At 40.6% G+C, this 15,749-nt stretch overlaps 1 protein-coding gene across 1 annotated transcript in view; it reads right to left on the bottom strand.

Annotated features, from left to right (window-relative positions):
* Nucleotides 1-791: 791 nt before the first annotated feature.
* The window catches only part of LOC149082177 (uncharacterized), a 31,575-nt gene continuing 16,617 nt past the window's right edge, over nt 792-15,749 (bottom strand). Inside the window, exon 2 of the mRNA XM_089235694.1 lies at nt 792-3,933. Within this exon, the coding sequence (XP_089091820.1) occupies nt 2,719-3,933 (1,215 nt within the window). The 3' untranslated portion in view covers nt 792-2,718. The remainder of the gene's footprint in view (nt 3,934-15,749) is intronic.

Below are 15,749 nucleotides of genomic sequence, written 5' to 3'. Positions count from 1 at the left end.
CACCCGAGGAAAATAATATAAATCAGTATATTTGATATAATTGAAACAAATTTTGTAGATTCGATATTTTTTCAGTTCATTGAGGAACTCCTCAAATCTCCCCGCCACAGAAGTTATATACTATAAAAAGGGCTTTATGAATCAATAAAGGTTGAGAACCGCTGGTCTAAAAATCATACTTTCCCAAACTTATTGTTCCACATATCACCCCTCCTTCAAAGTTATTTTTTTCTTTCTCATCGCCCTAACTCATGCTAACCAGCAGGATTCTGTACTAAACCTATAGTTTCTACCGCCCTCCTGGACCATTCCGAGGAGGGAGGGCGATATTACCCACTTCGAGAAACAGTGATGTCTGAATCATGAACTGCGCTCACTTTGTTCATTTTTCTCAAAGTTTGAGACAAATATATTTTGACATCATTCTGGAACATGCCATCGTTTTCAGAAAATAAAATATCCAATGATCCATGAGTAAATAATCATTAAAGCCGGTGATACACTATAAAAATTTTCTAAAATTTCTCTTATATAACTTGAAAAATGCAGCCAATAAGCATATTGGCTACATTCAGGGGCGAATTTAACCAATAGGCTTATAGAGTGTTTTTTTTCCAAGTTTTATAAAAGAATTTTTCTAGCGCAATCCCGGCGTAAGAGTGTTAAAAATTTCAGCATAGTTCATTTTATTACCACCCCCCTTATCCCAGAAAACCACAGATCACAAAACTTCCTCCTCCTGAGGCTTGCACAGTATTAGCAGGAAAAAATGTTGGCTTTCTTTTTTTTTTGGCCAGGCAGCGTATGTCATTGATTACAATCATTAAATCACGTGTGCGTGAAACCAATTTCACACGACTTTATTTGAAATTGACACGTAAAATAATGTCCAGTGCTCACGTCCTACGAAACATTTTTACATTTATAAACGATTGTTCGAACAACTCAAACATTATTGAATGCAGTGATAATTCAGGAAAATAGTTTCAATTATTCGTGAACCAGTTAAATTCATAGAATTGGATTAATTTTAGTTATTATACGACTGGTCAAAAATACTGATTCTTTGATCTCAAATGGTCATTAAATTAAGTTTATAAAGGTCATTGTTCATCTGTTTTTGTTCAAATTATTATTTTATTCCAGTGAGATAAATGATTGATCAGTGAGATCCAAACGGGATCAATATTCTCACAAGAAAATGACAAAAATCAGAGTTTTCTGATCAACATTATATTGGTAGGTGCGTGATATGTCTGAGCAACATGAGCAAACTTGTACAGTTTGCATGAACATGTCTATTGAAGTAACACTTAAAAAACACAGTTTAAATCAAGATGGATCCTCGTGTAGATGTGAATGAACATGAAATGATTTTCTTTAACGTAACAACCATTTTTCCCCCCTTCATATATTTAAAAAAATAACGACAAATAAAAGCGATCAATGAAAGAAATAAAAAGCTCAACTAAAAATGAAAAGAAGAAAAATCACAAATATAATGAGCACTGAATAGAAAACAACACGTGCTAATAAAAACAGACAACAGCGTAGAGATTGTGCAAAGCTACGAAATTTCCAAAAAAAATGGCTACTCTTCGTGACCAGGTGGGGTTCTTAACCTCTTCCAGCCGCGACCCAAAATCACGACGATCAACTTAGCGACCCCATTGGTCTATTTTTAATTAGTTTGAAAACAAAAATCATATTAGGAATGGGATTACACTATAAAAGTTTCATAAAAGTTCATTTATAAAACTCGAAAAATACAACCAATAAGGTGATCGATTGCATTTACTAAAATGTTACCGATGCTCTTTTATTGGTTGCATTTTTCAACTTTTATAAAAGTAGTTTTATCAAACTTATATTATCCCGGCCTTAAATATATTTCTGATCGAAATTAATCAAGCGATATTCTATGGCGTCTTAACAAGTGGGGGCCAACAGAGCCCAGGGCCCTCCAAATTAATGAAAACTTTCACGAATTCTGAAATTATTTCGTTCACAACGTCTAAATTTTAATTAATTCGGGAATTATTTCTATATCATTATTTCAGAATTATTTTTCATTAATACTCGAATCACTTTTCATTGATTATAGAAATTTTTTTCATTAATTCCGGAATTTTATTACTCCATTAATTTCAAATTCTCATCTTGCCTGAATTCTCACCAATGTTTGTTTGTGTGTGTTTAAAATGTGCTCATATTTTCATACAGATAAAATTTTCAGCATTTACTGGGCATTCTGTAACGTTGAATTCTTTCCAAAAAAATGTACTATGCATATAATATAAAAAAGTCATTGCTCATGGAGGGACCCAAAAATGTCTGGGTCCCAGCCAGGGTCGTAACTAGGACTATTGTAGTTTTGCCGCCGCCCACCAATTCGGAATTCGATAATTTTATAACGGTGTTCTATGTGTTCGCCTAAAAATTTGCTGCCCCCCCCCCCAAATTTTGCCATCAGGGACAGTTGCGCCCCCCCCTAGTTCTGGCCCTGGTCCCAGCCAAGGCCACCGAAATCGTTAAGACGCCACAGAAACCAGTGCAGCAACAAATTTATACCCGAATTGTAATTGGGTTCGCGCGACTCTTGACAGGAGCCCCTGCGACCAATGTTTGGGTCACTATTAATAGGTTAAGAACCCCTATTTTAGACAAACACACGCACAAACAAAAAAAAAGGATTTTGTCCCAATTATGTTACTCGTGTCATGACTTGACGGATGTGGTGACATGTTCGTCGTTGAATTGTTCCCCTTTGCTGCAGAAATCGGAAGCCGAGCACGAGTTCGGCGCCGAGTCCGAGCTGTTAGACAGCGATCTCATGAGCTCCTCCGCACTCACCGGTGCCATCCTAACGTTGGGCGGAGAAAGTGGCGACAACAAATCGAAGTCGTACAGAGTTAGGTCGATGTCTCCGAAGATCTCATCTTCGCTGCTGGTTGGTGACGAACCAGACGCCGGACTGATGTTTCCCGAACTGGGGCTGGTGTTCGGGCTCCCCGATGAGCTGGATGAGTAAGCAACGGTCAGGTTGCTTATGCAGGACGACGACCCGCAGGTCGCCGGTGGCATGAGGGTGTGCAAAGACGTCTCCGCGCTGCAGTATCCGTCGTCGTCGGCCATGGTCCTCTCGTTGCTCGCGACACCGTTCTGCTCGTACATCCCGCCGGCAACCGGCTGGTGCATGGACCCTGGAGAGGAACATGAGTTGGTGGCAGGAGAGCTGTTGAAGTTAAGTACGGAGCTCCAGTTGAGACTAGTCAACCGGTCGTCAGTCCATAAGGCACCTGGTTCCGTGCGGTCGTAGGGAGTTCGTACGAATGGCGTCACCCGCCCGGACGACTGCTTACTGTAGATGTCCGCCAAGCACCTGTCGTACTCGCCGCCGCTGCAGTTCGCGGAAGTCTGGGCAGCGCCGAAGTCGTTGATGGCTACCGAACTACTACTGATCACAGAAGGCAACACCGGCTTGGATTCGGCAGCGTCCGCACTGCCGCTGCTACTACTGTTGCTGTACACGTTCGGGGGAAAACCCGCCGGGGGATTTCCACCGTCGGCCATGGCGTATGGACTAGGCGGAGGTGGATCCAGGGTGGACATTTCACAGTTAACCGAGGGGAGGAAAGGGCCGCCGGACAGACAGCTGATCTTGATGCCGTCCCTTTCCATCTCCTGCTCGACGCTGCGCATCGTGTTGAAGATGAGGACGTATCGCAGCAGACTAGAGTCAGGAGCCTGTCGGAAGCGGCAGAGCTTCTCGTAGCTGATCTCGAAGATCTCTTGCCGCTGCTGGTTGTAACTCTTCCTGGCCGGGGGGTCATCGTCATCGTCGTCCTCGTCCGAGTGGTATTTTCTCTTCAGGCCTCTTGGCTGGGGATCACACAACATGGCGTCTACATGAATGCTAAGAATTTGTATATTCTGGAAAAGATAAAAACAAAATATCAGTATTGCAAATACAAATTCAAAATAAAAACCACGTACAGTATCTATATAATACACATGAAATACTTGCACGCAAAATAAATTAGTACAAATTCAAGCCGTTATTGCTCATTTCTTTTGTAAAATTATTGTAATTTTTTTCTTTCTTTTTTTTTTACGAAATCAATGTACCGTATTCTCCGCATTTTCGGGCATGTCGTATAACTCTAGGGACACCAGCTTTTTAAATGTTGGGGGAGGGGGAAGGTGTGAAGTTCCCTGCGTGACGGGAAAAACGAGGTTTAATAAGGATCGCGGAATGCATTCAGATGAATCGATGGAATTTTAGAATAAAGATTCCGTCTATAAATAAGATATCTTGTTCTATCTTGAATCTGTGACTCGAATTTCCCAGCATGCCGGAAAATACGGTATTCCTTGCATGCTGGTCTCCCTCCATGTTTCCCGGCATGCCGACTTAAATACTGTGTATATATCCTCCAGATTTCTCAGCAAAATCTGCTTATCATTTCCAAAACCTCAAAAGCTAGATCAGAAGATCATAGAGCCTGGAGATAACCCATAGTGATAGAATAGTGTTTCCCAAAGTGAGCAATATCGCCCCCTGGGCACCCGATAGAAGGGTCCAGGGGGCGGTAGAATCTTCGGGTTTAGTATAGGATCCTATGGCTTAACTTGAGTCAGGGGCGATGAGAAGATAAATTTTTTTGACGAAAGGGAAAACAAAACTCTTTGTTCCACAAACTAATGTGGAACAAAAAGTTTGGAAAACTCAGTAATTATGTTAATTATTCCAAAAACTCAAATAAAAAATTGCGGAGCTGATTTTTGTTTTAAATTACTCCTATTTTTATAGATTTTTACAGTTTCTGTCAAGCAAATTTTCATGACGGAACGTCAGACAAGGTATACGCTACATACACATAGTCAAACTGTAGATACCTGTAGATGAATAAGAAAAGAAAGAAACTTTCACCGTTAACTTTCATTTGCTCAAGCTTTTAAACCCAATACTGTTCCAATTTTGCCACAGCAAATCTATTTCTTTGAATAAGGAAAGACAATCAGAATTTTTGCTGTAAAGTTCACAACAATTTCTCACTATCCACAGATTAAATTCAAAAGATAGAACACATCCCCCCCCCAAATTATCGTGAATTATTATTCGGTATCAGACGGATGTGACGTCACATATTTTAAAAAGTAAATTACCCTACAGACCAGAGCTGTCTTAAAATGTTCGGGTAAGCCTAGCCTTGACATTTTCCATTGCACTTGAGTCACAGTTTAACAGTAGGGGGGGGGGGGGGCAGCATCCAAAAAGACATGATGCATAATTTCATAATGTACAGAAATCTGAAAAAAGTACGTATAATAAATAAAAATTACCGTTTTGAGAATTCAAGATATAACAAAGAAATTACTCCAGAAATAATAACAAAAAAGAATAACTTCAGAAATGCTATGATTTCAGAATTAAAAAAGAAATAATTTCAGAATTAAAAAAGGAATAATTTCTGAAATAATGAAAGAAATAATTTCAGAATTAAAAAAATAAATAATTTCATAATTAAAAAAATAAATAATTTCATAATTAAAAAAGAAATAATTTCTGAAATAATGAAAGAAATAATTTCAGAATTAATGAAAATTCATAATTGATGAAAGAAATAATTTCTGAACAAAGAAAATTCACAATTGATGAAATAAATTATTTCTATAGAGTATAGAAACCTCTCTTTCACGGACAAAGGTGAAAAAAAAAAAAAAATCGTCCGAAAAAGTGGTGTGGCCTCTTTTCCTCTTTGCTCCCCCCCCCCCAGGGGTTTGAAATGCATATTTTTATTATACGCGGGGAAATTATTATTTGGCCGTCAAAGAGGGTTGCCCGCATCTCAGGGGTGTCCGTTAAGAGGGGTTTTTACTATATTAACGAAAGCGTTCAATAATTGAGGGCGCCCGTGAGAATCGGGGCCCGTTGCCCGCCCCTTCTTCCCATCGGGACGTCACTACCCACATCGTTGAACATTCCCAAATAAGACAAAAAAAAAAAAATTGCCATAGCGTGAATCGTCGGAAAGGAATCTCTCGGCATTCCAACCGGGTGCAGTTACAATCCGCGCCACTAGATGGCGCTGCAATACAAAAGAACGAATTCGGAATACGTCCAGCAGTGATAGAGAGCGCTTCTCCCCCTTACCATTTGAAAGAGGAGGACGCGAGAGAAATAAAGTGTGAAATAGGTCAGGCTCGTGAAAATGAAAAATCAAATAGATCGTGAAAAGCCTCTGGAAAACAACACACACACGGGCGTTTGTGAGATAACTAACTGTCAGTGCACACGCGATTCTCAGCTGGTTTCACGCAGGAATGTTCCAGCTCAGTCGGCAAAGGATGCAAAATATACATGGAAAAAAAAACACGCACACACATCCAACTTCTTCATATCTTCTTTTTGATACTTTCAGTGCCACCAATAAATAATGGAGGGGAAAATTCATTATAATGCCTTTCTGTGGATTCGTTCACATTCAAGGAAGTGGTGGGTCTATTTCTCATGTAAAACCTACACGCAGGAAAAAAACACAAAAGAAGGGAAATTTCGACAGACTCAAGAAACTGACGCTTTGCTAAGTTTCATCGGTTTCCCCGCAAAACTTGCTTGATCATTTCATTCGCCTAAATCAGTGGTTTCCCCTCAAAGTGGCGGGGCCGTCTTATGAGCTTCTTCTCTTGAGGTGCCCGGGTTGGACCATGCCTTAAAACGGCACTGCAAAGTGGGCAATATCGGGGGCGATGGAATGGTCCAAGGGGGCGGCAGAAGCTGAGGGTTAAGTATAGGATCCTAAGGACTGACGTGAGTTGGGGGGGGGGGGCGACGACAATATAAAAAAAAAATTAAGAAGGGGGCGATGGAGCAAAAAGTTTGGGAGACTATGGCCATTGGTTATCTGGCTATAGTCTCCCAAACTTTTTGACTTTGGTCTAATTTTGACTATGGCCTTATGGCCTAAATCAGGCGTCTTCAACACGTTGCTCGCGAGCACTTAATGAACGTTCCAATCAAACAACCACCTTGTACAAATTATATTCTAGGATTGAAATCATCCTGATTTAATGCATTCGCACGTCAGACTTCCCATAAGGGTGCTCATCTTTTGATGATGGGCACAGGCAGTGCTCGCTACTGGAAAAAGGTTGAAGACCTCTGGCCCAAGCTCATAAATTTCCCTTAGGCCAGTGTTACACTATAAAAAAGTTTGATAAAATTTATTTTACAAAACTTGAAAAATGTAACCAATAAGTACATCAGTTACATTCGAGCGAACTTAACTGATTCGTTTATTGATTGCATCTTGCAAGTTTTATAAACGAACTTTTATCAACCTTTTATACTGTAATGCCGACGGGGGCATTACACTATAAAAATTTTAAAAATTGTTTTTTATAAAACTTGAAAAATTCAACCAATAAGCGTACCGGTTACATTTGAGCGAATGTAACCAGTAGGTTGATTCAAAGGTCTTCAACCCTTTTCTACTCGCGAGCACTGTTTCTACCCATCATAAAAAAAAGAAGAGCACCAAGTTTGGCATACGAATGCATGAAATCGGGATGATTTTAGTCCTTGAATGCAATTTGTACAAGGTGTTTAATTATAAAGTTGATCAAGTGCTCGCGAGCACGAAATCGGACAAGAGCATCGAGCACTCTGGGTGCACCTGATCAAAACTCACAAATTTCCCTGATGCACAAGTTTTTCTGACACTTTCCCTGATCAAAACTCACAAATTTCTATGACTTTCCCTGACTAAAAAAAAAGTCACAAATTATCCTGCCCTTCCCTGAAACCCAAATGCGCGCTTCAGTTTTTTTTTAATAGAATATAATTCTCTGGCTGTTATAAAATATTTACATATTCCTCTGTATAACCGTGTTTGTGTGACTAGATATTTACGTTATCCCCCTGGCCATTTTTTCATTTTCCTAACTACTTGCCTTGTGATTATTTTCATTGACAATTTTTTATTTCCCTGATTTTCCAGGTTACCGGGAACCCTGTCCGTGCTGTAGTTTCAAAATTACCTGCATTCTCTCATATTATCATGTGAACACAGTAAGGACCAACTTTTGAAAACTATTGCTATGAGACATTACAAAGGGTCGCATACCTGATAATTTTCCTGACTTTCTCTGAAAACGAACACCTGAAGAAAGAAATATAATTCAAAATCTTAATTTTTTCCAAATATATTGTGTGAGTGTGTGTGTTCCGATTACACAAAGAAATAACTGACTTTCGATAAGGAGATATTTGCGTATTTCCCTGACTTATGCTTAACATTTACTGACCATTTTTTTGTTTCCCTGACTTGCTCTGATTTTTCTCGAATTTCTAGGTAGCAGGGAACAGTGTCCATACTGTACTTTCAAAATTACCTACGTTCATATTATCACATGGAAAGACAGTAAGGACTAACTTTTTAACTTTGAAGTTAAGAAGTTTTGAACTCACAGCAATGGTGTGAAATAATGCTCGGTTCACAGCAAAATTTGCTTGATCATTCCCCTCACCCCAAAACTCACAAATTTCCGTGATCAATACTCAAAAATTTCCCTGACTTTCCCTGACAAAAACCAACGAATTTCCCTGACTTGAAAACTCACAGATTTTTCTCTGACCTTTTCCCACGATTAAAACTCACAAAAATTAGTCTCACTACTTTTTTCCCTGACCAAAACTCACAAATTTCTCAGATTTTTCCCGACTCTTGAAGAAAAGAATATTCATAATTCAAAATCTCAGCTTTTTCTCAATTTTCTTCCGACTTCCAGATTTCACTCTTCACAGAATTTTTCCTTGACTTCTCCTGACCATTTTTCATTTCCTAGAGTCTTGACATTCCTCGTCACTGGGAACCCTTGATCAATGAATCCCATTATTATTATTATTACTGTATTTTTTACACTATAGACTTACTGTAGAGATCTAAGCCTGCAACATGTGTTGGAAAAGGCTGACAGGGCTCCAAACCCTAGGCGGACCCGGACTGAATCTTATCATTTTGGGTTTTTTACACCATAAATTTACTGTAGAGTAGCCCGTGAAAAATCCCGGCCTAGGAAAAATAACAATAATTACAGAAAAATTTAAAAAAAGTTAGTGAAATTCAAACTATGAATATTGAGATGTAATAATTTTCATAGAAAACTACTCTCCGCCCTTCCCCCCGAAACGGGTTTGGTGCTGTAACAAAAAACACTGAGACCATAAAATTGTAAAAAAACCAGCAGAATGAACACAGGCCAAAAATGCTCTTTTTTTTAATCTCTAGCTGCTTTGCGCCAATCGCCCACGATCAGTGCTCTGCCAACAGTCAAAAAAATTTCCAACTAGATTCTTCATCAAAAACAACTAGAAACCGGGCTTAAAACAACTAGAATTGATTTTAGTCATTATTTAGATTACTATACGCCCCGTATTTTCCGGGACATCCCCGTATTTTCACGTAATTTAATAATAGAATACTAGTAGGCTACATAGGAAAGTTTTTGAAAAAGACTAAAACAAAAACTAGCAAAACAACTAGATGGGCATTTTTTCCAATCAAAAAAGACCAGATCTAGTTGGAAAATATCTGAGTTGGCAACACTGCCCACGATTCTGTAGGAGTAGCGAGGAAAAGTTCTCATCGTAGAATGGAATTCCTTGTAGTAGAACCATCATGTCTTCAACCTGTTGCTCACCGAAGCACCCAAGAGTGATCTATTTGTGATTTCGTGATCATATGGGGAAGTCGATTTTCTTCGATTGTCCATCCTAACTGCGTTCTAGGATTGGCATATACAGTCAACCCTCGGTTTACGAACTCAATTCGTTCCTGAAGTCCGTTCGTTAACCAAAATGTTCGCGAATCGAAATAATTTTTCCCATAGGAATCAATGTAAAATGGATTAATTCGTTCCCGGAACCCCGAAGGTTTCCAATGTCAATTTTTACAATTTATATAAAGATGTCTGTAAATGGCATGATTGAAAGTATGCCCTGTCGTTTTGCTGGTGTTATATAACCGTATCGATTATTCTCATTAATCGAAGTCATCTATAGTTCGTTTCAAGTTAACTTTGCAGTAAAGGGGAAGCTACGAGGGAACCGCATCACATGTTGCTATGACAACGGAAGCCTTTCAGCCAATGTATCGATGCGTGGTCTCAGTAAGGTATGGCTGATTCTCACCAATCTCACTGAGAAAAATCTTTTTTTTTACGTATAATGGTAACCGATATTTTTAATTTAAAAATATTATTATATTATTATTATTTTAGTAATTATTTTTCTTCATTGTTATTCTTTTATTAATAATTATTTTAAACAAATGAAGATAAGATCGGTTCAGAACGATATTTTTTCAATTATTCAAGAAATTGAAATATTCTGCATAAATGATCATCGTAAGCTAAGGCCATAGTGTGGAGGGGGGACTTCCCCTCAAATGTGAGAAAATGACCCGAAAAAGATGGCCAAATTTATTGTTCTACCCCCCCCCCCCCGAACAAAATTTCTGACTTCGGGCCTGTTGTAAGCCTCCGATATATGGGAACTATATTTTGCGGCGAAGGAATACACTCTCTACCTTTCTCCGCACTGCAAAGTTAACCTGAAACGGACTATAACACATAAATCGATACCTTTTATCGGGTATTAGGCCAACTGTACATACTAGATACAGTCGACGCTCGTTATAACGACTCCAGGTTATAGCGACCATTCCATTTCAAACTGGTAGGATATGTCCCACATGTCTTTATAGACGGCGTTTTCAATAGCTAAGGCGGCAAGTTTGGAGGGGCGGTAAATTTGAGGAATGAGTTGTCAAGAAAATTAGTACAATGGGAGCAGGGCAGCAAGATTTGTATAGCTCACAGGTGCTGAACCATATATCCACCTCTACCTAGAGAGTGAGGGGGACTAGCTCAATGAGTGACCAAACCTAGATAGTTTGTAAGCATGGTGAGTGACCGAAAGGTAGACCCACAGAGCGAGAGACCGGGTCACTGAATGGTCAAAAGATTCACTTAGAGCGTGTACAAGCAAGCACATGAGCGACCCAAAGTCTGCAAGCATGACCTAGAGATCAAAATTGTAACCTAGAGAGCGAAGCACCATGACAGTGACCAAGAAATCGTGCAAGCATGTTAAAGGCCAAAAGAGTGATTTAGGAACAGAGGCGTATTTACAGGGGGCGGGGAAGCTGAGCGGGCTATCAAATTTGAAGAAAATGAGTGGTCAAGAAAAGTCAAGAAAATTGAACTGGAGTAAGAGAAGGGCAGTAAAAACCATAAATCCACCTCTGAATGTGAACGAGATATTTGTACATACAATTCAATAATTCTCTTTGAATTTGTATTTAAGTTCTCAAGTCTACTTCAGGACCACCTACGTCACCTTCACAGACCGCCACTGGTCGGCGGACTATAGGGCGAGAAACGCTGATCATATACGTCACGTAGCATCACAAACTTGAGCATAAAAGTAAATAAATAAATAACCCCGGGCAGTGAGGAAAGCCAAACCACAAACATCCTCCGTCTTCTATTATCATAAACTAACCCCTTTGTTTTAGACATGAGTCACCATCCATTATCCAATGTATTCATTCCATCAGAAAGGTACCTAGAGAAAAAAGGAAGAAATAAAATTCCAATGTCTTTTTTCTTTCCTTCGTTGTTATCTCTGATATTTTACCAGCAAGATCCTGGCCAACACTAGCAGTAGCAGCAGCTAGAAAGGACGGCTTTTCTGCATCCGACAACACACAGTTGTTGCGAAACCTGCCTGCGCGCCGAGTCAACACCAGCTAGACCCTCTTAGTTGGTGTTGGCTGAGTCCACTCTTCTCTTCCGTTAAAAATTACAGGGACAAAGTAGATTTTCGTGTCTAGTTGTGGCTGGATTTCGAGACAGCCTTAAGGGGGAACATCCTGTATATTAGAGAAACCTTCATAAAATTTGGGGGTTCCGTGGACCACAGCCTCATAACTGCAGTCTATGCTGCTTATTAAAATCACTGATAATGTTATCATTTGGGCATTGTTGTCACTTTTGCAAAGAACGGAACAGAACTATATCATAACATATGGGGAAAAAATTCGTTTCTGTTATCGGGGCTTCGGATAATGTAATCAATTTTATTTTTTCCGTCAAAAGTTTTCTTTTTTCTGTGCATCCTGAAGCTAAGGTAATTTTTTTCCCCCTATAAGTTATCGTTATCAGACTGCAAGACTATGTAGGAGGTTAGAAGATGTTCTCTTCCCCCCTCTCTTGTTGAAAAACATTTACGTACTTGTTTGTTGCAATCGGTCCGTAGTATTCGCGGTGATCCATGTACATGTGGAGCTGCTTTTAGCCATGACCTTGACAAGGCAAATATATGACAGAGAAACGCCCATTTCTTCATCAGTTTCTCCCTTCACCGAATCTATTTTCTTTCTCCGAGAGACTTTCTCAAGGGGATCTACGAAACGTATTGTATATTCAAAAAAATATCGTAATTTGTGATATACATTAGACCAGCGGTTCTCAACCTTTGGGAGCCCGCGGCCCGGTAAATGTCTTCTGTGTAAGTGAAAGAAAGGCCCGGTCATAAACACAACCAACGAGAAAATAATGGGGGAAAATGAAACTGAGATCACTCACGGCCCGGTGTGACTAATGTTAGGGCCCGGTACTGGGCCACAGCCCGGCGGTTGAGAGACATTGCATTACACAGTTCCATTCTAACTCCTCGCAATGGCTGAATAACAAAAATGCGGCATTTTATCTCAAAGGTAGAAAAACAAGTCCCGTTTTAGAATAGAATAAAAAATAATGGAACGCGATATCGAAAATTTTGCAACCAATTTTGTGGGGAAAGAAAAACGAGTTGTCCCGTTTTACTAGTACCCATTTACCACACGTCCCGTTCGACCAAACAGGATGTATGGTCACCGTACTTGCAAACTGGACTTTTTCATAGTTATCATTCGGTTATATAGTTATCAGAAACCCCGAATCCTGATATGATCACGTAAAGGGCATAGACCAGACATTTTCAACCCGTTGCTCGCGAGCACCATGATGAAGAACCCAGAGTGCTCGATGTTCGTGTCCGATTTCGTGCTCGCGAACACTTGATCACTACCCGATTATACACCTTGTACAAATTGCAATCAAGGATTGAAATTATCCTGATTTCATGCATTCGTATGTCAAACATGCCGTAAGGGTGCTCTTCTTTTGACGATAGGTACAAGCAGTGCTCGCGACCAGAAAAAAGGTCGAGGACCTCTGGCGTAGACTGCATTAAGGGTTCTACGAGAGCTTTTACGTTAGGAAACCTCTGATCAGATACACAAAACTCACTGAACGCTCTTTTACGCTTGGATCTACGCGAATGATGTATACAGTCAAACCTCATTAATGAGTCACCCTTGGGAGGGCAAAAACATGACTTAGTAAGCGGAGTGACTCGTTAAACGGAGTAAGCCATAGCTGTGCCAATTCCTGCCCGAGGTTTGACTGTATTTAGAGCGTACAACTCAATAATTTTCTTCGAATCAGAATTTTCTCCTGCAGTTTACTTCAGAACCACCTACGTCACCTTCAGCGGTGCCCCCCCCCACATACTGAAGCAGGGCCCCCTAGGCTGGGATCTTTTACGGGCCCCTTTATGATGAATTTCTAGCGTGGAAAAAGAAAAAAAAATGATGAAAATCATCCCGGGCCCCAGGGCTGAAGCCTTGTCAGCCTACCCCTTGTGGGGGGGGGGGGCATGCAGACCGCCACTGGTCCACAAACCATAACTCAAAGCTGTATCAAAGAGCTGTATTCTTAATACAGCTTTGCTATAAGTTGAAAAACGCCGATCGTATAATACGTCGCGTAACACTACAAACTTGGACAAAAAAAACAACAACCCCTACCAGTCAAGGAAAGAGACAAAACCACAACATCCTCCGTTCATTATCATCATAACTAACCCCCTTTGTTTTTCCAGAGATGAAAGTCGCCATCCATTAGCCAATGTATATCCTATCCGAAAAGACACCTAGAGGAGAGGAAGGAAGAAACAAAAGGCCAATTTCTTTTCTTTCTTTCCCCTTCATTTTCATCTCCTTCTCGTATTTACCAGCAAGATCCTGGCCAACACCAGCAGAGAAGCGGCTAGAAAATACTACTTTTTTTGTTTTGCATCCGACAACACACACAGTTGTTGCGAAACCCGCCGTGTGGTGGTTGGTTGGTTAGTTAGTCGAAAAACCCGTTACTGCACGAGAAATGGTGGCAGCCAACGAGAGGAAAAAAACAAACTTCCATTGGCAAAAAAAGAAGCAAAATGGCAAAATGCAAGAGAGAGCCAGACCAGGCCCATGGTGGAGGAGTGTCTCCATTTTTTTTTCCTTTTCCACCCGCCACCGACGAGTTGCGGCAAAAGCACAGCCACGTTTTTTTCTTTTACTTTTGCAACTTTTTTTTTCGTAATACACGTACACTGTTGTTGGCAGCCGACTCAGCAGCTCGGCTCAGCTCTCTCTCTCGTATCGGGAACAAACTACGTTCAGATATAGGTCATAGCTATAGCTAAGCTAAAAACTACTCTCCACCAAAACAAGCGGTGGAAGGACCACGACTATCTCTCCCTCCTCTTTTTTTTGTTTTTTCAAACTGATAATAGTAATAATATTTTCCACTGTCGTTCGTTTTTCTTCCTCGGTTACGCCACTGTCGCAATGAATGAGAGACCACACGGAGAGAAAACGAAATCGACGCGGGTATGTCACAATGGCGTAGCCTAGCATGTGACCAACATCGTTTTTCCTTGCGTACGAAGATTTCGGAATAGGTATCGTAATATCGGTAGCGTCCTTTAAGACGGTTTCTCCTCAACCACCGGGCCGCGGGTACCTGGCAGGGCCGTAACTTGGGGAAGGGGGGAGCAGGCGGGTCTCGTGCCCCGGGCGCTGGACCCGAGAAGGCGCGAATTTCATTCTAAAACCTTTCCTTCAACATTAGAAGGGGGCATTCAAAATGCGCGCTTGCCCCGGGTGACCAATCATCTAGTTGCTGCCCTGGTACCGAACACCTGACATGAATTAAACCGGGCCATGAGTGAGCGGTTCGCCGTTTCATTTTTTGCCCATTTATTTATAAAAGATACCCTTTGACGACCTAACAGGGCCAGACTTGGGCTAGACACAGAACATCGCTTTGCCCTAGGGTGGAGGGGAAATCCATGATGTTTATACGGTCCTGTATAGGATCCCCCTCAGGAGAGAATCTAACGGAGCTCTAGCCCAGGGGTCTGGGGAGGTTCAACCTGATTTTAAAAATTTGGTTGATTATGAATTTATTCAGAAAATAAATTTTTCAAGTAAAAATCGGTCCCTTTCCTCGATGAGGGGAGCTACAAGAAGAAAATATGCTTCGGAATGGGCCAGGGACGTACGCAGGATTGACTTTTGGAGGGTGGCACAAAGGCTTTGGGGGGTACAGGATTTTTCTTCTTCAGAAATTTTGAGTTAATACCCTTCAGAAAGCTGATTAAATTGACAGAAATTGGTTTAAAAGGTATGTTATATTTACATATATTAATTTTTTTCTTCTAATTTTTGGCCGGCTTGGGCTCATGCCTCTGAAAGGGGCCACGGGACAAAAACGGTTCAGAAACGCTGTTCCGGAGCAGTGTTTCCACAACGTTTTCGATGTTGCAGACTCTCTGTAGTGAAGGTGAATGCACCGCGGAACTCTATGTG

The sequence above is a fragment of the Pholcus phalangioides genome, unplaced genomic scaffold (assembly GCF_987345545.1).
Source record: "Pholcus phalangioides strain wild (caught in Gottingen) unplaced genomic scaffold, Ppha-v1.0 ptg000009l_1, whole genome shotgun sequence".
Classification (NCBI taxonomy): Eukaryota; Metazoa; Arthropoda; class Arachnida; order Araneae; family Pholcidae; genus Pholcus; species Pholcus phalangioides.
This window is presented reverse-complemented; position numbering and strand designations above follow the sequence as displayed.